Source organism: Ictalurus furcatus, chromosome 3, assembly GCF_023375685.1.
Source record: "Ictalurus furcatus strain D&B chromosome 3, Billie_1.0, whole genome shotgun sequence".
Classification (NCBI taxonomy): Eukaryota; Metazoa; Chordata; class Actinopteri; order Siluriformes; family Ictaluridae; genus Ictalurus; species Ictalurus furcatus.
The window spans coordinates 4917926-4942677 of record NC_071257.1 but is presented as its reverse complement, the minus strand read 5'-3'; the positions used below and the strand labels follow the sequence as shown (position 1 = coordinate 4942677).

General features: G+C 40.0%; 1 protein-coding gene across 6 annotated transcripts; it reads left to right on the top strand.

The window, feature by feature from the left end:
• The first annotated feature begins 12098 nt into the window (after positions 1–12098).
• Positions 12099–22794, top strand: LOC128605225 (glycine N-acyltransferase-like protein 3). Of its 6 annotated transcripts, none has more exons than XM_053620447.1 (7): positions 12099–12773; positions 13740–13832; positions 19381–19457; positions 20724–20834; positions 20963–21071; positions 21510–21633; positions 21850–22794. In XM_053620447.1, exons 3-7 carry the CDS (start codon positions 19383–19385, stop codon positions 22259–22261), a joined length of 831 nt encoding a protein of 276 aa, XP_053476422.1. In that variant the 5' UTR covers positions 12099–12773; positions 13740–13832; positions 19381–19382; the 3' UTR covers positions 22262–22794. The 6 variants fall into 6 exon arrangements, 5 of the variants coding, with proteins under 5 accessions (XP_053476422.1, XP_053476421.1, XP_053476420.1 ...); XM_053620446.1 differs by lacking the exons at positions 12099–12773; positions 13740–13832 and adding exons at positions 17815–17993; positions 18264–18370; XM_053620445.1 differs by lacking the exons at positions 12099–12773; positions 13740–13832 and adding exons at positions 17975–17993; positions 18210–18370.
• The last annotated feature ends 1958 nt before the right edge of the window (positions 22795–24752 follow it).

Sequence of the window (24752 nt, the reverse complement as noted above, 5' to 3'; positions counted from 1 at the left end):
GCCTTATCTTCCGCTCCGTCACGAGACGTGACAGAATATTCCGCCTCGCAATGGATGCAGCACGAGAACGAAGAGAATGCAGAACCTGGAAGTCCACGCCAATCATCCCCACCTTGGATCCTATGCAGTTTTCGCAATGGACTTTCATGTACCTTCCCGATCGGTATGATGGCTTCTTTGGTTATCCGGACTATTTTATGATTGACTGCCAGAGTTACTTCTCAAGCCTGGTTGACCCGAAGCCAAGGGAGAAACAATGGATTAAGTTCATGATGTCCCGATTTTTTGGTCCAGCTCGCAAGTGGGCACAGCGAGTAGCAGCCATGAGACCCCGGGTACTGGAGGACAGTAGGCAGTTCTCGGGCCTGTTTCTGAGGGAGTTTGGAGAACCAGGGCAGCGCTACAACTTGGATGAGCTGTTGAAGGAAGTTAATGTGGCGAACAGTGCTGATCTTCCATTCCACATGCAGTATGAGCGGATGAGCCACCAAGTTGATGTTAACACGAACAACCAAGCTCTGCGCACACACAAGCCTGTTAACCAAGTTCTGTTCATGTCCAAGCCTGCTGACCCAGTTGACCAAGTCATGCTCATGTCCAAGCCTGCCGATCAAGTCATGCTCAGGTTCAAGCCTCCTGACCCAGTTGACCAAGTCATGCTCATGTCCAAGCCTGCTGATCAAGTCATGCTCAGGTTCAAGCCTCCTGACCCAGTTGAACGAGTCATGCTCATGTCCAAGCCTGCTGACCAAGTCATGCTCATGTCCAAGCCTGCTAACCAAGTCATGCTTAAGTCCAAATCTGCTGACCAAGTTCAGCCCACGCCCAAGTCTACCGACCCGGTCGCCCAAGTTCAGCCCACACCCAAGACTGCCGACCCGACCACCCATGTTCTGCCAAAGCCCGAGTCTGCCGACACGCACAGCCAAGTTTTGCTCAAGCCCGAGTCTGCCGTCACGCACAGCCAAGTTCTGCCAAAGCCCGAGTCTGCCGACACGCACAGCCAAGTTCTGCCAAAGCCCGAGTCTGCCGACACGCGCAGCCAAGTTCTGCTCACGCCCGAGTCTGCCGACAGGCGCAGCCAAGTTCTGCTCACGCCCGAGTCTGCCGACAGGCGCAGCCAAGTTCTGCTCACGCCCGAGTCTGCCGACACGCGCAGCCAAGTTCTGCTCACGCCCGAGTCTGCCGACACGCGCAGCCAAGTTCTGCTCACGCCCGAGTCTGCCGACACGCGCAGCCAAGTTCTGCTCACGCCCGAGTCTGCCGACACGCGCAGCCAAGTTCTGCTCACGCCCGAGTCTGCCGACACGGCCAGCCAAGTTCTGCTCACGCCCGAGTCTGCCGACACGGCCACCCAAGATCCGCCCATGCCCAAGGTTCACCTGGTGACCTCAGAGCCCCAGCCTGAGATCTACAAGGAGATCTCAACTCCAGAGCTGCAACCTCCCTGTTCAGCCGAGGTCGTCGCTCAGCCTCCCTGTTCAGCCGAGGTCGTCGCTCAGCCTCCCTGTTCAGCCGAGGACGTCGCTCAGCCTCCCTGTTCAGCCGAGGACGTCGCTCTGCCTTCATGCTCCGCCGAGGACTTCGCTCAGCCTGTCTGCCCGGCCGAGGTCGTCGCTCAGCCTCCCTGTTCAGCCGAGGTCGTCGCTCAGCCTCCCTGCTCCATGGCGAACATTGTTCCCCCCTCCTGCTTCGAGGAGACCCACGCTCCTCTCCCTGGCCTCACGGAGACCCACGCTCCTCTCCCTGGCCTTACAGGGGACTTCGCTTCGCTTTTCTGCACTCCTGAGTACAGCGCTCCGCTTTCCTGCTCCGCCGAGGACGTCGCTCCGCTTTCCTGCTCCGCCGAGGACGTCGCTCAGCCTGTCTGCCCGGCTGTGGTCGTCGCTCTGTTTCCCTGTTCAGCCGAGGACGTCGCTCTGCTTTCCTGCTCCGCCGAGGACGTCGCTCTGCCTTCATGCTCCGCCGAGGACTTCGCTCAGCCTGTCTGCCCGGCTGTGGTCGTCGCTCTGTTTCCCTGTTCAGCCGAGGACGTCGCTCCGCTTTCATGCTCCGACGAGGATGTTGCCCTGCTTCCCTGCTCTGCTGAGTACAGCGCTCTGTTTCCCTGTTCAGCCGAGGACGTCACTCTGCCTTCATGCTCCGCCGAGGACTTCGCTCAGCCTGCTTGCCCTGCTGTGAATGTCGCCCTGCTTCCCTGCTCCGCCGAGGACGTCGCCCTGCTTCCCTGCTCCGCCGAGGACGTCGCCCTGCTTCCCTGCTCTGCTGAGTACAGCGCTTTGTTTCCCTGCTCTGCCAAGAACACCGTGCGGTGGCCTGGCTCTGCTTGGGACATTCTGCCCAGGGGGCCAGGGCCACCAAAGAAGTTGGATGTCTCGGGGCACTCCAGGAGGAGTGCCTTTTGGGGGGGTTCTGTCATGATTCCCCCTTGAAGCAGCGTGCTCTAAGCGCGAATGCGCAAGCACCTGCTTTTCCAATGTTGACAGCGTGACATTTCAACATGTGCTTTTGTTATTGTTTATGTCATGTCTCCTCCCCGTCCTGTCATTGGTTGTCATGTTACGTGTGTCCGGATTACCCTCAGCTGTTAGCAGTTGCAAGGGTAATCATGTCAGCATATATGCCGCATGCCTCGCAACACTCAATGCGGAATATTAGACAAGAATAGAGTAGATGTGTTTAATGCATTCCATAGTCATAGTCAGTTTCATGTTTAGGCTCGTTAGTTTAGTTTACTGGTTTCTCCGCTACCAGTCCCTCGCTGTATTCCACGTTACATGTTTTGTTTATCGACCCTGTTTTCCGTGCTACGACCTTGATCTCTGCCTTGCCCAAGTTAATGCCTGTTTGCCGATCGTCTGACCTTGCATGTTTTGGATTATGTTTTGGATTACAATTTGGATTTGTCTGCCTGTCTTTCTTTAAATAAAACCTCTTGTTCGAACTGCGTTTGCATCCGCCTTATCTTCCGCTCCGTCACGAGACGTGACAGCAGTGTTTTTACTCTGAATGAATTTTTTTGTAATTCAGTTAGTGAGAGTAAATCACTTACCTGTCAGATGGAAGGTTGGATGGATCCTCCAGGCTCATTAAGTGGCTGGTAATCATTTTGTTCATTGGTACACCATTGCTCAATGCTACAGCCTTTAACATTTCCTCATGCTGCAGGTCAATACCTATATGTTATAGATATGTAGATATAACACAGGTATGTTATAGGTTGCAGTGATAACACATTCCAGGTTGGCAGTCTCTGTACTGCTGTAATAAGAAGTTCGAAATTAATACTTAGACTGATGAACTGCTTCCAGTCTAGAACGTCTGTCCTGGTTAGTATGTTCCTGAGACATGATTTGCCCTTAGTAAAAACGATCACATCATTAAAAAAGTCTGGTTTCTGTATATGAGAGAAACAGGTCAACTATTAAAACTGAGATATATTGTTACATTTTTCCAGCACTTTCCGTGTTATTCCTAACACGGATTATTATACTTTAAGCCCCAATCATTTCCATATTGAAGTCATCTTGTGCAAAGTACTGTCATGGATTTCCCCTGCTCCAGCACTCACTTGACAGCATGCACTTCTATTGTTTCTGTTTTTCTATTGTTTCAACATATTGTGTATGTTTATTGATTCTTGATTCGCCTAGTTTGTGTTGTTTGTAGATCGCTTGAACCTCGCCTGTTCTTTGACTACGTTCTTGCTTATTATTTTGGATTTGTCTGCCTGCCTCTCTTAATAAAGCTCTCTGCACTTGCATCCTGCATTACCCTTGCATTTGTAACAAATACCTGCTGCCATTTTGGTTTAACAACTAGCACACTGAAATCTGGCCACCGGTCCACCAGCACATCTCTGTGGTCAACTTCTGCTCGATTAATAACTGAAACACATCGATACACCCGAAGACAAAAAGTACATCATCTTACTTTAGCTATTTATGTCTTTTTTTTCTATTAAATGTTGCATTTGAACATTTTGTAAATTTATGCCTTTTTAAAAAAGAAATCAGTTTTAAGTAAATAAATCTATACCTGTTTTCTGTAGGCTATTTTCCTTCCTTTTAAACTGCAACCCTTTCCCCCTGGGACGTGCAGAAGGGGGGGGGGGTTCTGCGGCTTTGAGCCCTTACCCTTTTTCTAAATTATTTAAAAGTGCCCTTCTCAACATGAATTAATAAACAATTATATTATGTAAAAAGCATTTCAATATATCAATATATATATATTAGTTATATACATATACTAACTTTCCACTAATATGGTAAATGTAGTCCTGTAGCCTAAATGATATGGGAAAATTGTGATATAAGATCATTAAAATCTCAATTTATCTTTTTTAAATGAAATTCAGAAGGAAAAAATCACAAGCTGTGAGACTAAAAAGACAGTACAGGAAGCAGTGCTGCAGTTTTATGGAAATCAGAGTGCTGCTGCAAAATGTAAATTTAATTGTGAAATGAATAGTTTTACTGACTTTACAATAAGTGACATACAGTGGCTGTGTCACTACAGTTGTGGATGGTAATATATGTAGTAATAGATAAATAGATGTAGTTTGGTTTTTTTTCCATTTCATAATGTTTAAATTTTCTTTTAAAGATTCTTTGGATTCATCTCTCCACTAAAAGTTGTGGTGTTGTTTTAATTATTTCTATGAATGTAAAAATAAAATATTGTTAGGTTATATTAGTAGTGTCATTATCACATTCATTCTTGTGACCACACACGGTCTGTTTACAATGTCTACCAGGGTGATAAGAATATGCAGTTAAATTAAAGTTTACAGACCTCTTGTGACTGGGGAAAGTAATGTCTGAGTGCTTCCAAAGCCTTCTTCAGCTCCTGCTTCCTCAACACCTTCATGATTCTGCAAAGCCCCTGCTGCTCACAGTCACATATACAATGCCATTGTGACGTGTTTTGTGACACTCCTAATGTCAAACATAGCAAATTACATCAGAACATGCACTTACAGAGCCACAGTTGAGGAATAATAAAGGACATTAGACATTGGATGTTTATTAACTTCCTTTCACTTAATTCTGAGAAGAAAGAAGTACTTTTACTAGGATCACATGTAGCTACAAGTAAGCTCTCTGATTACACAGTGACTCTGAATGGCCTACCTATTTCACCGTGTGCCGCAGTAAAAGACCTTGGTGTGATGACTGACTCCAGTCTTTCATTTGATACTCATGTAGATAGTATTACTATGATAGCCTTATTTCATGTCAGAAATATTGTTAAGATAAGAACTATAATGTCACTACATGATGCAGAAATATTAGTTCATGCTTTCATCACCTCTAGGTTGGATTATTGTAATGCCTTACTGTCTGGATGTTCCATTAGTAGCATAAACAAGCTTCAGTTAGTCAAGAATGCAACTGCAAGAGTCCTTACTAGAACCACAAAGTATGACCACATCACATCTATCTTATCCACAATGTATTGGCTCCCAGTAAAATTTCACATTGATTACAAAATACTACTATTGACCTATACAGCACTGAACGGTGTTGCTCCACAGTAGCTAAGTGAACTTTAGGTCTTCTATGATTCGCCACGTCTACTTCGATCAAAAGGTGCAGGCTATTTGTTGGTACCTCGAATAGTGAAGGCTAGAGCAAGGGGAAGAGCGTTCTCTTACAAAGCCCCACAGTTATGGAACAGCCTTCCAATTAGTGTTTCTGTATGGTTTCTGCAATACAGCTTTGTTCTATCCTCTCTCTGCCTCATTACTGACTTACTGTAGGTGTATTTCAATTTTTAGAAGTTAAAAAACTATAATTATGAGATCTTTTCATGCTTAATATTTTACAATCTTGAATATAAGTAGATACTAGTACATAAGCCATTGAGTGCTTCACACTGTTTTGCATAATAAATCTATTAAAATATTTATTATAAATATACATGAAAAATGAGTATAATGTGTACCAATATTACGAATGTAAGAACAGTGGCCCTTAAGGTTGAGTATGTTTACACCTGATCATAACATTTGATGAAAATTCTCCTGACAGTTTTCTTATTCAAATGCCATACTATCTCTGCAGGTAGTGTCGTTGCCTCACAGCTCCAGGGTACCCGATTTGACCCTGAGCTCGGGTTATTGTCAGTTTGGAGTTTGACATGTTCTCCCCATGTCCGTGTGGGTTATCTCCAGAATTCTCCAGTACTTAAAAATGATTTTTTTATAAAGCCATGAAGGTGCTGAATAAGGAGGAGCTGAAGAAAGCTGAAGACAAGTAATGCCCATGACTTAAAGATCTTGTTCCCACTGATTACTAAATTGTGGCCACACAATTATCGGGTTCTCTTCCCCACCCGTTACCAACCCGTGGCCACAGGTTTTTATTCTTATTTTTAGGGATGTCCCTAGTGGGTCTCCGTAAAGGTTGTCATAGAAACTACAATAATAGGTCTGGTCATACATGGGCCAGCGTATCCACACCCAGGGAAAACAACAGAGGACATTGCACGTTTCCGCGCAATGCGAAGAGATCTACGGCAGCCTGGCCGAACCTCTGCCACACCAGGAGAACCACCCGAGAATGAATTTTCCATTCCCCGTATACACATAAGCTATTGAAATAATGTTTAAGTGACATAAGTACATTAGATTGGATGTTCATAATCAAAAATAACATGATAAAAATAGGATAAATATTAAAAGAACTAAATTATGTTGAATTGGCTTCTTCAAAACATTTATATTTATTTAGCTGATTAAATTGCCTTTTATAGTTAAATTACCTTATATTTTTGTGTTGAATCAATGCACATTTATACAGTCATGGAAAAAAGAAAGTACACCCTCCTTCAAGTCTATGTTTTTAGTTATCAGAGCCTAAATAACAATTGTGTGGTCCTCACTAACTTCTATAAACAAACAAATAACCTAAAGTGACAAAAACAAAAAAGAACCTGTTACGCCACGGCCAGCAGATGGCACTGCGGCACGGCTTCTGACTGGTCACGTGACTCTTTTGTTTTCGTTTGCTTCCTGCTTGGATATTGATTTAAGTCTGATCATGTCTCTGATTTGTCCCAGGTGTCCATGTTTTGGTTTGATTATGTTGACTATTTAAACCCCTCCGTGACTGCGCACTTCGCGCAGTATTATTTGGTTTGCATTTGTCATGTCGAGGAAGTATGACGGTATGTGCTAACGTGTAGCATGCTAGCGGTCGTAGCTAGATGTCCAGCGTTTGTAGCTAGATGTCCAGCGTTTGTATAGTCAGTAGAGACCGCGCTCCCTGTGTTTGTTTGTCTACTAATTAATAAAGACTTTGACCTGCACCTGCATCCGCCTCCAGTCCCGTTTCTTAACAGAACCAACACAACAGATTTCAATATGTAGTCATTTTTTCTTAAAAGTACACCAACATTCAGAGACCAGATGGGGGAAAAAGTACACCCTATAATTCAATAATTTAGAACATCTTTTAACAACAATAACTTGAAGTAAATATTTTCTGTAGGAGTTTTGGAGAAGTTCTGGCCCACTCTTCTCTACAACACTGCTTCATTCATTGATGATTGAGGGCATTCATTTATGTCCAGCTCTCTTAAGATCCCACCACAGCATCTCAGTGTGCTGGAATGGCCAAGTCAAAGTCCAGACCTCAACCACATTGATTTTTTTCTTCTTTAGACATTCAGATGTCGATTTGCTGGTGTGCGTGGGATCATTGTCCTGTCTTGCAAGATTCCCAGGTCCTGTGGCCGCAAAACAAGCCCAAATCATCACCCCTCCACCACCATGCTTGACATTTGGTACAAGCTGTTCTTGGTGATATGATGTGTTTGGTTTTCATCAAGCGTGGCGCTGTGCATGATGGCGAAACTTCTCCACCTTGGTCTCATCACTCATTATTTGCTGACTATGTTTGATCTTCAGGAGTGTCACAAAACATGTTTGACTTGATTTATGTTGAACAGCATTGTATATGTGACTGTGAGCAGCAGGGGCTTTGCAGAATCATGAAGGCGTTGAGCAAGCACGAGCTGAAGAAGGCTGAGGAAGCGCTCAGACATTACTTTCCCCAGTCACAAGAGGTCTGTAAACCACACAGCATTATAATTGTCTATGTAGAATATTCTTCGCTGATCTTCGCTGAATGTGTTCAGCACACATTCACTATCTTATCCACACGTACCCCATGATTGGTTGGCCGTCCCGTCCTCCTTTATCATATCATTGTTCTTGCATTATGTAAAGCAAATAAAACCATGAGAAAACAACTCAATGTTTATTATGTTGTCAGTTGTTAATGTTCTCTGTAAACAAACAGACAAATTGTTGAAAAAATGTAACATTATATCTCAGTTTTAAAAGTTGACCTGTTTCTCTCATTTACAGAAACCAGACTCTTTTTTTTTAATGATGTGAGCATTTTTACTAAGGACAAATCATGTCTCAGGAACATACTAACAGGACAGACGTTCTAGACTGGAGGCAGTTCATCAGTATAAGTATTAATTTCGAAATTATTGTTACAGCAGTACAAACACTTTCAACCCGCTAACATATCTGTGTTATATCTACATATCTATAACCAGGGCCGGTCAATCCATTAGGCGTCATAGGCAGCCACCTTTGGGGCGCAGCCCTACCGAATCCGATTAACAATACCGAGCCACATTTAACGGTAACTAGGGGGCGCCAACAAACCAATTTGACCAAACAAACCTTTCTGAGATAATAAGACATAAGGTATTATTAGCTCAGAAATGTTTGTTTGGTCAAATTGGTTTGTTGGCGCCCCCTTGTGCCGATGTAAATAAGAGTCATCTACACTCTTAGAAAAAAAAGGGCTATATTGTATAATTATTAAGGGTTCTTAGCTTCCACATTAGGTTCTGCTTGGCACCCTATCTGATAGGGAAACACTGTTGTAGGGTTCTACATAGAACCTTTAAGGGTTTCATCTGTGGATGTAAAATAATGATACGTCTTTGAAACAAAAAAGCATGTTGAATTGCATTTTAATGCATTGTATTTACAGTGCTTGCATTTTTGGGAGCTGCAATTCAACATGGTATATTTAAGCTGTGAATATTTCAATTGGAAACATTTCACACTGTCATTATTAAAAAATTTCAAAATCAATATTCACCTTCCGAAGTTCATGTCACGTGACGACAAACTAGCGACTCCGTTTCCCAGAACGCACCGCAAACTACAAACATGGCCGACGACTACAACTCCCAAAATTACACACAGACACGTCACCTTCTCCTGAGGACTAATCACACACACCTGTTTCCAATCACACGTGCACTCACACCACCCTTTAAAAGTGACTGCTCACGCACTGTGTCTTTAGTAAAAATAATATGTTCAGTTGCTTTTGACCTTGACCTAAGCCGCTCTAGCCGCTCTAGCCGCTTACCTGATCGTCTGACTGCTGCCTGTTGTTGTTGTTGTTTTTGCTATACCCTCTGGATTATAAGCACTCCATGAACACTCTTAACTGCGATTGCATCCACCTCAAGCATCCATTACATGACTGTTACTTTCCAAAATATTCAGTTTGTTTAAAAATAACACCAATGATATTTAGCAGGCAGATTTCGGTCCATTTCGTTTTGCTTCCACAAATCCAGTAGTTCAAATTCGGTTGGATATTCCAGATTGAAAATCCAGGAATTGTAGGAAAAGCAGAAGAGTACCGATGCAAAATCTCTACCTGCTGCTAGTCCGCCTTATCGACAGGTGGTGTTGAAGACCAAAGCAACGCCTAGAGCTAAGCCTTCACAATTTGATTTCCCGAAATGGACCAAGCGGTAAATTCAAGTTATGAATTTAAAAATGAAAGCTGATTAAAACACAAAAGCAGCATTTACGTTTATGTTCAAAGTCTTCGTTTGATTCCTCAGGAAACCTTCGCTCTACCTGTTACTTTGGACTTTGCCGTACTTTTTGAGGGAGTGGGGATACTTTGACCTGCTTTCACCTTTTTTTCTGGTGACAAAATTGTACACCGTAGATACACAGCTTTGCCAGAGGCCATAATCACACAATCACGTTGATCTTGGACCGTAGCAGAACCTCTGTAGCAGTGGGGGAACAGGAGATCCAGAGCACCTTGACCTAAGCATGACCAAACCACCTTTGATGCACACGAATGGAAACGGAGTCAGGAAATTGAAAAACTCTGTATATTTATTTTGTTCTTGTTTTTTGTCTTCAGATAGATGGATATGTTTGTGTAATTAATAGAATAGACGCTGACCCCATAGATGTTCTGGTGGACCAGTGGCTGAATTTCAGTGTGCTACTCATCTGACCAGAACGGCAGCAGGTAGAAGATGACTTCAATATGTAACTGATTTTGGCTTAATGTATAATATGCTGCACTGAAAGAACGAACAAAGTGTAACTAACCTTTAGTTTTTCGTTGAGCTGTTTCTCTCACATACAGAAATCAGACCTTTTTAAAGTCATAAGCATTTTTACTAAGGATGAAACAACTCTCAGGAACATACTGGTCGGAACGGACATTTCTGACTGGAAGCAGTACCTCTATCTAAGTATTAATTTCTCAGACCTCTCTTTATGCCATTTTAAGAGCCTCCTAATAATCAGTGTCGCACAAAACAAAGAAGTTATTCTCCTACGTTCAATTTGTCAAGAATTTAGACATTCTCCTTTAGATTCCTCCAGTTGAATAAGTTAATTTAACTCTGAAACCTATAAAACATCTGTTCAGGTGTTGATCTGTGCGACGAGTGGATGCTAAAGTTTGTAGCAGCCAGCAGAAGCGTGCCAATGAGCAAAGATCATGTGTGCTACATGATGAAACTGCAAAATCCATCTAATCTTACAACTGAAAGGTCACTTTCAGGTGTTGTGTGCTGGACTCAGAGGGTCGGCCGGTGTCATGGATATTGAGCTATGCTTCCTGTGCGATGGGAATGCTGTACACAATGCCGGAGCACAGACGGAAAGGCTACGCCAAAGACCTGGTCACCACAATGGCAAAGAAACTGCTTTCAGAGGGCTACCCAGTGTACTGCTTCATTGAGGAGGAGAACCAGTTGTCCTACAGGCATAAGCTTTACCTGGTATCACAACGTTGAATTATTTTGAAAGGACCATGCTAATCTGAGTAGTTGTTAAAGTATTTGTAAAACATATAACAAATAAAATGACATGAAAAACAATATGCTGAAGTCAAATCTGTTCATAACTGCATGTTTTCCTGGTGCACCTAGCCCTGGCTGGAACGTCTGTATGGTTTCTGTAATACAGCTTTGTTCTATCCTTTCTCTGCCTCATTATTGACTTACTGTAGATTTATTTCAATTTTTAGAAGTTAAAAAACTCTATAATTATGAGATCTTTTCATGCTTTATATTTTACAGTCTTGAATATAAGTACATAGTAGTACATAAGCCACTTCACATTGTTTTACATAATAAATCTATCAAAATGTTTATTATAAATATAGATGAAAAATGTGTATAATGGGTACCAATATTACGAATGTAAGAACAGTGGCCCTTAAGGTTGAGTATGTTTACACCTGATCATAACATTTGATGAAAATTCTCCTGACAGTTTTCTTATTCAAATGCCATACTATCTCTGCAGGTAGTGTCGTTGCCTCACAGCTCCAGGGTACCCGATTTGATCCTGAGTTCAGGTTATTGTCAGTTTGGAGTTTGACATGTTCTCCCCGTGTCCGTGTGGGTTATCTCTGGATTCTCCAATACTTTTAAAAAATATATTTTTATAAAGCCATGAAGGTGCTGAATAAGGAGGAGCTGAAGAAGTGCTCAGAGATTACTTTCCCCAGTCACAACAGGGTTGTAAACCACACAGTTAATGCGCTATAAATGCAGGCTATGTTTGTTAGGGAAAATCAGTTTTGGGAACTCATTAAGGAGTGAAATGTGTGGGGTTTTTTTTTAAAACTGTCATTATAGATGCATTAGGGAAAGGACAGATAAAATGAAAAGAGGGAACAGGAAAAATACGATTAAATTCTTATAGTGCCGCAAACTATGACGTAATGCTTTATATAATATATATATATATATATATATATATATATATTATGGCAAGTGGTGTAAACAATTGCTCATTGGAAAACATTTGTTGGATAATGTAAAAGTCAAATCTTAAATCTAAAGTTCAGTTTTATTTATATCTATATTGGCTTTTGGGACTCCTTAACTAGAACTCAGACATTTATTTAACTGCATGGAGTGAGTCAGTCCAGTGTAAAGCCATTTCCCCCTCTTCTTGTCTTTTTTGTTCTGCATAGGTCTGGGCCAGCCAGGTCCAAGGTGTTGACTGCAGTGGTTAGGCCGCTAGCCATCCCTGATATGGGACAGTGTAAATTGAAATTTACATTTGTCCATGTTCCCTGTATTTTCCTGGTTTATCCAGGAGTGTTCACGCCAAGAAAATGTTCACAGGGAGTTTGTTACTTTACTGCCATTTGTGTTATTCGCTGTTTTGAAGCCTTGCTTATTGTGAACACTTTTAATAGTAAATCCACACTAAATCACATATAGTTAAAACGTTGTGCTTCACTGTTTAGGAGACCTGAGTGCAAAACTGCATGTGGTAATTGCAGTCCAAGCGTTACCATCCTCAGCAATCTCCAGGCTGTAGCCTCCAGTTGATGAGGGCTCCATCCAGAAGTAGGGTATCAGGATGGATCGGGCAGGTCCGGAGAGCAGAAGGGTCAGGATCACTGGCATCTCCATAAAATGAGGTGTGGCTTGACAGAAGGAGAGAGGGAGAGGTAGGTAAAAAAGAGGGAACGATTATTAGGTATGCTTACTATCCCCTGATGGATAAGACTGTGTACTTTACGTAAAAGAAAGTCTATTCATGGAAAGCTTGAGTAAACAAATATATTTTCAGCCTAGACTTAAACACAGATACTGTGTCTGAGTCCCGAACACTAATTGGAAGGCTGTTCCATAACTGTGGGGCTTTGTAAGAGAACGCTCTTCCCCTTGCTCTAGCCTTCACTATTCGAGGTACCAACAAATAGCCTGCACCTTTTGATCGAAGTAGACGTGGCGGATCATAGAAGGCCAAAAGTTCACTTAGCCACTGTGGAGCAACACCGTTCAGTGCTGTATAGGTCAGTAGTAGTATTTTATAATCAATGTGAAATTTTACTGGGAGCCAATACATTGTGGATAAGATAGATGTGATGTGGTCATACTTTGTGGTTCTAGTAAGGACTCTTGCAGTTGCATTCTTGACTAACTGAAGCTTGTTTATGCTACTAATGGAACATCCAGACAGTAAGGCATTACAATAATCCAACCTAGAGGTGATGAAAGCATGAACTAATATTTCTGCATCATGTAGTGACATTATAGTTCTTATCTTAACAATATTTCTGACATGAAATAAGGCTATCATAGTAATACTGTCTACATGAGTATCAAATGAAAGACTGGAGTCAATCATCACACCAAGGTCTTTTACTGCGGCACATGGTGAAATAGGTAGGCCATTCAGAGTCACTGTGTAATCAGAGAGCTTACTTGTAGCTACATGTGGTCCTAGTAAAAGTACTTCTTTCTTCTCAGAATTAAGTGAAAGGAAGTTAATAAACATCCAATGTCTAATGTCCTTTATTATTCCTCAACTGTGGCTCTGTAAGAGCATGTTCTGATGTAATTTGCTATGTTTGACATTAGGAGTGTCACAAAACATGTGACAGTGGCATTGTATATGTGACTGTGAGCAGCAGGGGCTTTGCAGAATCATGAAGGTGTTGAGGAAGCAGGAGCTGAAGAAGGCTTTGGAAACACTCAGACATTACTTTCCCCGGTCACAAGAGGTCTGTAAACTTTAATTTAACTGTATATTCTTATCACCCTGGTAGACATTGTAAACAGACCGTGTGTGGTCACAAGAATGAATATGATAATGACACTACTAATATAACCTAACAATATTTTATTTTTACATTCATAGAAATAATTAAAACAACACCGCAACTTTTAGTGGAGAGATGAATCCAAAGAATCTTTAAAAGAAAATTTAAACATTATGAAATGAAAAAAAAAAAAACTACATCTATTTATCTATTACTACATATATTACCATCCACAACTGTAGTGACACACCCACTGTATGTCACTTATTGTAAAGTCAGTAAAACTATTAATTTCACAATTAAATTTACATTTTGCAGCAGCACTCTGATTTCCATAAAACTGCAGCACTGCTTCCTGAACTGTCTTTTTAGTCTCACAGCTTGTGATTTTTTTTCCTTCTGAATTTCATTTTAAAAAGATAAATTGAGATTTTAATGATAAAATCACAATTTTTCCATATCACTTAGGCTACAGGACTACCTTTACCATATTAGTGGAAAGTTAGTATATGTATATAGTATAACTAATATATGTATATATATTAATATATTATATTGAAATGTTTTTTACATAATATAATTGTTTATTAATTAATGTTGAGAAGGGCACTTTTAAATAATTTAGAAAAAGGGTAAGGGCTCGAAGCCCCAGAACCCCCCCTTCTGCACGTCCCAGGGGGAAAGGGTTGCAGTTTAAAAGGAAGGAAAATAGCCTACAGAAAACAGGTATAGATTTATTTACTTAAAACTGATTTAAATTTTTAAAAAGGCATAAATTTACAAGATGTTCAAATGCAACATTTAATAGAAAAAAGACGTAAATAGCTAAAGTAAGACGTTGTACTTTTTATGTCTTCAGGTGTATGGATGTGTTTCTATTATTAATCGAGCAGAAGTTGACCACAGAGATGTGCTGGTGGACCGGTGGCCAGATTTCAGTGTGCTACTTGTTAAACCAAAATGGCAGCAGGTATTTGTTACAAATGCAAGGATAATGCAGGATGCAAGTGCAGTTGAGAGCTTTATTAAGAGAGGCAGGCAGACAAATCCAAAATAATAAGCAAGAACGTCGTCAAAGAACAGGCGAGGTTCAAGTGATCTACAAACAACACAAACTAGGCGAATCAAGAATCAATAAACATACACAATATGTTGAAACAATAGAAAAACAGAAACAATAGAAGTGCATGCTGTCAAGTGAGTGCTGGAGCAGGGGAAATCCATGACAGTATTTTGCACAAGATGACTTCAATATGCAAATGATTGGGGCTTAAAGTATAATAATCCGTGTTAGGAATAACAGGAATAACTCAGTTTTAATAGTTGACCTGTTTCTCTCATATACAGAAACCAGACTTTTTTAATGATGTGAGCATTTTTACTAAGGACGAATCATGTCTCAGGAACATACTAACCAGGACAGACATCAGTCTAAGTATTAATTTTGAACTTCTTATTGTCATGGATATTGACCTATTCTAACTGTGCGATGGGAATGATGTACACACTTCCAGAGCCTAGACGGAAAGGCTACGGCAAAGCCCTGGTCACCATATTGGCAAAGAAACTGCATTCAGAGGGCTATCCAGTGTACTGCTTCATTGAGGAGGAGAACTAGTTGTCCTACAGGCTCTTTACCAGTTTAGGCTTCACTGAGGATCTGTCTTATAGGAATGCTCTGTTTTACTTCAATCAATTGTCTCTGACTCCATATGTAGTTTGGGACAAGGAACATTCCTGTCATGATTGCATGGTTGAAGGGGGTGTTCAGCACACATTCATTAAGTTATCCACACGTACCCCATGACTGGTTGGCTGTCCACTCCTCCTTTATCATATCACTGTCCTTGCATTATGTAAAGCAAATAAAACCATGAGAAAACAACTCAATGTTTATTATGTTGTTAGTTGTTAATGTTGTCTGTAATCTAAACACGTGTATATGCATATTGTGGAAACCCCATACCAAAAGTCGAATGATATCTCATTTAAATAAATTAAACACTAAACCCAGCCTTTTAGATTATACATAAAAAATGTTATTGTTTTTCTATTGGATTAGCAAATTAAATTTATAGTAAACATTATTTGGTAAATTCCACATAATGATAGCTCTAAAAAAGATGGACACATCCCTGTTTCTCATGGTAGTGAAGCTGGGTGTTGGAGCAAAAACGTCTTCTTGGTGGTTGCTTTCCTTTTCTTTTCTTTATTATTAGGTTCATTTTATTTTGAGATTATTTTAAGCTCACATTTCACATGGGTCAGATGATGATATTGATGCAGCATGAATGCCTGTTTAGAAGCTCTTCTAAGTTTCAAACACTTTTTAAAATATAATTTTACGAATTCCGGTGGCCTATGACCACCAGACAAGCACACAAAGTACAATGAGATCTCTGTAAATGACTTTTTAGGCTTCCAATATTTTTGAAAACTTGCAGCCTGCTGTCTAGCTAAAACTGTAGCTATCATGACATTATGGAATGCTGCTGATCAGCTCTCACTGTATTTATGGTGTTGAATCTTAGCTAATGTTACACTCTGGAGGAAGTAAGTAACAATTCACTTACTTAACCTTTATGTTACTCGCTGAAGTCTGAAATGACTAGTTGGTTTTAGTTGGTAAAAATTGTCTTTTCTGACGTTGGTGTATAAAATAAAGGTTAACCTCTATAAATGTGGGCTTCTCAGTCCCATACAGTCCCTGTCTCAGCTGAAGAGAAGCAGCCAGATTGCATGCTGCCACCAGCATGTTTCACTGTGGGTGTGGTATTTGTTAGGTGATAATAATCTTGGTTTTGCACCAAACATATATTTTACAGTTATTTTCTAAATTTACCACATGGTTTGGTGTGATTTAGGTGGGCTTGGATGTTTCTTTGTTTTTTGTGAGAAAGGACTTTCGTCTAGCTTCCCTACCCCACGGCCAAGACGTGAAGAACATGAGAGCTTGTTGACACATGCAGGGAGTGACCAGTACTTGCTACATATTCCTGCAGCTCTTTTAATGTTGCTGTAGGTCCCTTGGCAGCCTCCCTTATACATTTATTTCTTGTTCTTTTGTCAATTTTGGAGGGACATCTTGTTCTTGGTAATGTTACATTTTCTCTACTTCTTGTTGATGGCCTTCACGGTGTTCCATGTTACAGCCATGTCTGGGAAATTCGTTTGTACCCCTCTCCTGATCGACACCTTTTGATGAGATCCCGTACATACTTTGTCAGCTCACGGGTTCAGCAGTCAGATAAAACCAAGAATATGTCAAGAAAATCAGAGTCACATTGATGACAGATGTATGATAGTTACTTTTGAACATGAGTTTGAAAGTGTTTGATTAATTCGGAGCACAGTCACAATGCCCCATTATAAAAGTGTTTGCAAATGTTTCCCTAAAACATTTCTACTTGTATTTTTACTTGAATTTTGTTGGTTGCTATATGTTAATGGTGGAAGAAATATCTGACGTGACTTATCTTGCGTTATTTTAGTTTACAGTGCAAAAACCTGTCATTTTAACATGGGTGTGTAGACTTTTTATATCCACTGTTAATCCTACAAACATTCAACCACTCGTTCTTGAGATAACCCAAAGGATAAACACCACCTAGTGGTGGCGGCCTATGTGGGCAGAAATTGGTGGGAAGAAACTGCCTCTTGGAAATTATTTTGTACCCCTCTCCTGATTGACACCTTTTGATGAGATCCCATACACACTTTGTCAGCTCTTGGGTTCAGTAGTAAACAGCACAGCTGAAGAACCATCATTTCTACAACCTTTTGTTGTCATTCCCTGGTGTAAATAAACATGTTCACGTTTTTATTGCCGAAAAATTTTGGTTTATTATTAGACTACCACAGATACTGGAGCAACATGGGCCGCATTTTTTTATTTATTTGTCCGACTCTGCAGTCAGATAGTCTTTTTGTTCAATCACGTGTTACGGGTATGGAAAGTATTCCATACATTTAATATATAGAATTACACAAAAAATGTATACCCGAAGTGACTGTCTGTATGTGTGCATCTTCCCCTTTAATTTTCTGACTGCAGCGTGTGAAGGTTAACTTGTTGTCTTTGCACCTCCTCTTCCCTTTCCGCAATGTGGTTGCATGGGAGAGGTAGGATTTTAATAAGCTCTGATAAATCCAATTTCATCTTTGCCTTAAAAATCACTTTTAAACAAGCATTCTTTTTCTAAATCTTATTTATTACTTCCCATGTATGATTTATTATTTTCATGTTTTCATTTTAATTAAGGTTATGATTAGTTTTATGCGTCATCCGTGAACTTGAAGCACGTGTTAATTGCAGTGAACCTGAAATTTATTTTACAGATATGTTGAGGGCGAAAGCACACACTGTATGAGACTGTGTTATCTCTTTGTCAGAGAGTAAATGAAGAGTCGACCCAGTTGCCGTCTGCCTATTTAATTGGTTAAAAGAAAACACACAACGCAGACACCAACCAGTTACACTCACTTCAACAGGTAGACAGGTATGCTGAAACCACTAGCTCTTCTGCTAAGATTTTTGAAATATTAGCAGCATTTTATATGTTTATCGCCGGTTGTTTTCAAATTGACTGAGAGGGAATGTAAGTATTAGCTACTCAAGTTCATTACATTTACAGACATGCAAGTCACCTTGTTATATTGTATGTATGTTATATAGTCAGTAAAGACACAACGCCAAATAGACAGAGAGGACGTGTGTGTGTGTGTCTGTGTGTGTCTGTGTGTGTCTGTGTGTGTCTGTGTGTGTGTATGTACTTTGACTTATAAAGTAGCTCCTAATGCCACACACATATGTGGCGAGTGTTTGCTGTTACACTAGATTATTAAATGCGTTAATTACTAACAGTATTCATTCAGTGGTATTTTATTTTTGAAATAATTCGTTTTGGGAGAAATTACACTTTGGAGTAAGCTACGGTCACGTGATCATAAGCATAATGTATTCATCCATCCATCCATCTTCTACCGCTTACTCCTTCTTCAGGGTCGCGGGGGAACCTGGAGCTTATCCCAGGGAACATCGGGCACAGGGCGTGGTACACCTTGGACAGGGTGCCAGTCCATCGCAGGGCACAAAGCATAATGTATTGATAAGTGTTAATTTAAGTGTTGTTTTCATTTCTTTATGTATTTATATTTGTTTTTCTGTTTTATTGGTTTTGTTTTGCCTTTTTTATTTATTTATTTATTTTAAAATAAATTTGTCAATCTATATAAAATGTCAAAGAAGCACAGTTACGCAAATTATGTTATGTGTTATGGTGAGGACACAGCTGATGTTATTTCCAGACACACTCTCTCTTCCATCATGTCATGGCGATGAGAGGCACTGCTAGACCAGAGGTTCTTTTTGTCGGAGGTGTCTAATGGTGTCTGTTTATTTTGAAAAAACAAAAAGTGGGCAGGACTTGGAAAAAGCCTAATGATGTGCCAAAAATAGCCTGCATTTCTGACATGTCAAAGCATGTTTTTTTATTTTATTTTTATGAAGCCATGAAGGTGCTGAATAAAGAAGAGCTGAAGAAAGCTGAGGAAGCACTCAGACATTTCTTTCCCCAGTCACAACAGGTCTGTAAACCACACAGTTAATGCACTATAAATGCAGGGTATGTTTGTTAGTGTCAGGTGAAAATCAGTGTTTTGGGAACTCATTAAAGAGTGAAATGTGTGGTTTAAAAAAAAAAAAAAATCATTACAAATGTATCAGTCTTTGGGTATTCGGGAAAAGGACAGATAAAGTGGAATGAGGAAACAGGAAAAATACGACTAAATTAATTTAGTGCCACAAATTATGACATGTAATGTATATATTTATGGCGAGTGGCTTAAACAGTTGCTCATTGGAAAAGTTTGCTGGATGATGTAAAAATCAAATCTTAAATCTAAAGTTTATCAGTAACTAATCTATATTGGCTTTTATGACTCCTTGACTAGAACTCTACTGTTATATAACTATAGAACGACTGATCTGTGAAGATTACGTGACAGTTTTTGGATACAGGAAGCACAGTGTTCATAGGTCACTAACTGTACCTATAAGAAAAATAAAATATGTAAAAGATTGTTCAACACGATTTTGTTCTGACAGTCATGTTACACACTGACTTTGAACCTAAAGAAGAGAAAAGACTGAATGCCAAAAACTGATTTATTTGTCCATCCGATTCAAAGTAAAACTGATTCTACTATTCTGAAGCCTTTCTGACGTCTTTGTGTGTAAATCACTCCGATATTTATATTGAGTGTTTACTGACACATCAAGAGAAAAGTGGTTTGAATGAAGCACGTCCAATCTGGAAGCAAAAAATAGTCACAGTATAGTGAAATATATGCTGGTGTTGTTCATGTCCATAAGAGAAAACTGAACAACAGCTAGAACAGGTCAGGATTGTGAGGCTTTACCCCAGCTAACACTAACAATCATGTTTCAGCTTTAGTAGAAATTACATTTGGGAGCAGTGGTGTCTCAGTGGTTAAAGGCTCTGGGTTACTCATCAGAAAGTCAGGAGTTCAGGCCTCAGCACTGCCAAGCTACCACTGTTGGGCCCTTGGGCAAGGCCCTTAACCCTCAATTGCTCAGTTGTATAAATGAGATAAATGCAAGTCGCTCTGGATAAGGGTGTCTGCCAAATGCCATAAATGTAAATGTAATGTAGAATGGTTTATTTATACCAAAACAGAACATAAGGGTTAATGAATCATTTCAGTTCGCAGAGGTCAATGTTAGAGTTATGATCTAATATATAATTTCAAGCATAAATTAAATACATATATAGGTCTTTTATAGATATTTTATATTGAATACATTATAAGAGGAATGGTTTATGTGTCTAGGTCTATGGATATGTTTTTATGATTAATCGAGTAGAAGCTGATCCCATAGATGTGCTGGTGGACCAGTGGCCAGATTTTAATGTGCTACTCATCAGACCACAACGGCAGGAGGTATTGCATGAGATAACTTTAGTATAAAATATCAACAAAAAGTAGCTACGGTGTAGCATAGTTTATCATATAAGGAAATATATAATATTTATAAGTTTAGCATATTGACCTGTTTCTCTCACATACAGAAAGCTGACATTTTCAAGGACATGTGCATTTTTACTAAGGATGAAACAACTCTCAGGAAAATACTGGTCGGGACGGACATTATTGACTGGAAGCAGTACCTCTGTCTAAGTATTCATTTCTCAGACCTCTCTTTATGGCATTTTAAGAGCCTCCTAATAATCAGTGTCTCACAAAACAAAGAGATGTTGTTCTCCCTCCCATGATGTACATTCTCCTCCAGTTCATCCATCCATCCATCTTCAACCGCTTACTCCTTCTTCAGGGTCACGGGGAACCTGGAGCCTATCCCAGGAAGCATCGGGCACAAGGCAGGGTACACCCTGGACAGGGTGCCAATCCATCACAGGGCACGATCACATACACACTCACACACCCATTCATACACTACGGACACTTTAGACACGCCAATCAGCCTACCATGCATGTCTTTGGACTGGGGGAGGAAACCAGAGTACCCGGAGGAAACCCCCACAGCACGGGGAGAACATGCTCTCCTCCAGTTGAATAAGTTAATTTAACTCTGAAACTTATAAAACATCTGTTCAGGTGTTGATCTGTGCCATGAGGAGATGCTAAAGTTTGAAGCAGCAAGCAGAAGCGTGCCAATGAGCAAAGATCATGTGTGCTACATGATGAAACTGCAAAATCCATCTAACCTTACAACTGAAAGGTAACTGATTTACCGTTTTTAATTTTATTTTGTACTTATTCTTTTCCTACATCCTCTTTATCTTGCGAATAACAGAATATATACTATATATACTGAAGAGATTTAAAAAATATATATTTTTTACTGATGTATTTCTATTTCAAAAGAAACGGAACCTAGTAAATAATACAAATGTTACCAAATATCAAGGTAAACCCACCTCTTGATCTACCACAGGTTTCCCGTACAAGTGTCCTCACTTAACGAGTCTCACGTTGCTCTGGTCAATAGCACATGGAAGTTTGGCATGGGTGAATTCAGTGAATGGTACATCAGAGACATGATCATGAATTACCCTTCATGTTGTGTACTTGACTCAGAGGGACAGCCGGTGTCATGGATATTGACCTATTCTAACTGTGCGATGGGAATGGGGTACACACTCCCAGAGCACAGACGGAAAGGCTACTCCAAAGCCCTGGTCACCATATTGGCAAAGAAACTGCATTCGGAGGGCTATCCAGTGTACTGCTTCGTTGAAGAGGAGAACCAGTTGTCTTACAGCCTCTTAAAAAGTTTAGGCTTCATTGTGGATCTGTCTTATAGGAATTCTTGGTTTTACTTCAATCAATTGTCTCTGACTCCATAAGTAGTTTGGGACAAGGAACATTCCTGTCATGATTGCACGATTGAAGGGGGTGTTCAGCACACATTTATTATCTTGTCCACACGTACTCCATGACTGGTTGGCTGTCCACTCCTCCTTTATCATATCATTGTCCTTTCATTATGTAAAACGAATAAAACCATGAGAAAACAACCCAGTGTTTATTATGACATTGGTTGTTACTGTGGTGTGCTCTGTAAACTTAACAGGTGTATATGCATATTGTGGAAACCTCATACCAAATGTCTACCAAAGGTCGAATGATATCTCATTTAAACAAATTTAACAATAAACCCAGCCTTTTAGATTATACATAAAGTGTTATTGTTTTTCTATTGGATTAGCAAATTAAATTCATACTAAACATTATTTTGTAAATCCCAAATAATGAAAAAAAGATAGACACTTCCCTGTTTCTCATGGTGGTGAAGCTGGGAATTGGAGCAAAACAACTTCTTGGTGGTTGCTTTCCTTTTCTTTTCTTTATTATTGGGTTCATTTTACCAATTCCGGTGGCCTATGACTACACCAGACAATCACAAAAAGTAAAACAAAATCTCTGTTTATGAGTTTAGGCTTCAAATGTTTCTGAAAACTTGCAGCCTGCTGTCTAGCTAAAACTGTAGCTATCATAACATTATGGAATGCTGCTGATCAGCTCTCACTGTATTTATGGTGTTGAATCTTAGCTAATGTTACACTCTGGAGGAAGTAAGTAACAATTCACTTGCTTAACCTTTGTTACTCGCTGAAGTCTGAAATGACTAGTTGGTTTTAGTTGGTAAAAATGGTCTTTTCTGACGTTGGTGTATAAAATAAAGATTAACCTCTATAAATGTGGGCTTCTCAGTCCATACAGTCCCAGTCTCAGCTGAAGAGAAGCAGCCAGATTGCATGCTGCCACTACCATGTTTCACTGTGGGTGTGGTATTTGTTGGGTGATAATAATCTTGTTTTTGCACCAAACATATTTTACAGTTATTTTCAAAAAAAAAATTCTAAGAACACATTTTGCCACATGGTTTGGTGTGATTTAGGTGGGCTTGGATCTTTCTTGTTTTTTGTGCGAAAGGGCTTTCGTCTAGCTTCCCTAACACACGGCCAAGACGTGAAGAACATGAGAGCTTGTTGACAAATGCAGGGAGTGACCAGTACTTGCTACATATTCCTGCAGCTCTTTTAACGTTGCTGTAGGTCCCTTGGCAGCCTCCCTTATACATTTATTTCTTGTCCTTTTGTCAATTTTGGAAGGACATCCTGTTCTTAGTAATGTTACATTTTCTCTACTTGTTTTTGATGGCCTTCACAGTGTTCCATGTTACAGTCATGTCTGGGAAATTCGTTTGTATCCCTCTAATGATCGACACCTTTTGATGAGATCTTGTACCTCCTTTGCCAGCTCATGGGTTCAGCAGTCAGATAAAACCAAGAATATGTCAAGAAAATCAATCACACTGACGACAGATGTATGATAATTACTTTTGAACATGAGTTTAAAAGTGTTTGATTAATTTGGAGCACAGTCACAATGCCCCATTATAAAAGGGTTTGCACATGTTTCCCTAAAACGTTTCTACTTGTTTTTTTCTTGAATTTTGTTGGTTGCTATATCATGTTAATGGTGGACTTTTTATATCCACTGTTAATCCTACAAACATTCAACCACTACTTCTTGAGATAACCCAAAGGATAAACACCACCTAGTGGTGGCGGCATATGTGGGCAGAAATTGGTGGGAAGAAACTGCCTCTTGGAAATTATTTTGGTTTATTATTAGACTACCACAGATACTGGAACAACACGGGCTGCAATGAAAGAATAGGGGGAAAGATTAATAAACAAAGTTGAATCAATTTCATAATGTTCATCTCTGTTTGAACTTAAATGAACTCTGCACAGGGCTGACCTTCCTGTCCCAGTTTGTGAAAGAAAGCATATGAAGTTATGCTGAAATAAACTGTGTGTAAACACTGAGTGTTTAATACATATTACAGATCATAAACAATTGCCCATTTAAATTTGCTTGCTGGATGATGTCAGCTTCCCAAAGTCATATTTCAAAGAGAAATGCTATAAACCACTCATATACACGCTTAGGGAAAAAGGGCTATATTGTATAGCCTAATTATTAAGCAGGGATGTGCAGAAAGGGTGTGTGTGGGGGGTGTGAAACTTATAAAACATCTGTTCAGGTGTTGATCTGTGCCACGAGGAGATGCTAAAGTTTGTAGCAGTGAGCAGAAGCGTGCCACTGAGCAAAGATCATGTGTGCTACATGATGAAACTGCAAAATCCATCTAATCTTACAACTGAAAGGTAACTGATTTACCGTTTTTAATTTTATTTTGTACTTATTCTTTTCCTATATCCTCTTTATCTTGCGAATAATGGAATATATACTATATATACTGAAGAGATTTAAAAAATATTTTTACTGTTGTATTTCTATTTCAAAAGAAACGGAACCTAGTAA

Bases quoted from the DNA above. Each gene is read 5' to 3' on its own strand.
- LOC128605225 (XM_053620444.1), top strand. From the start codon at position 19,344: ATGTCAAAGCATGTTTTTTTATTTTATTTTTATGAAGCCATGAAGGTG. The intron at 19,458-20,723 runs GTCTGTAAACCA...TTATGTGTCTAG, and splicing joins TCTTTCCCCAGTCACAACAG to GTCTATGGATATGTTTTTAT. The intron at 21,634-21,849 runs GTAACTGATTTA...GATCTACCACAG, and splicing joins TCTAACCTTACAACTGAAAG to GTTTCCCGTACAAGTGTCCT.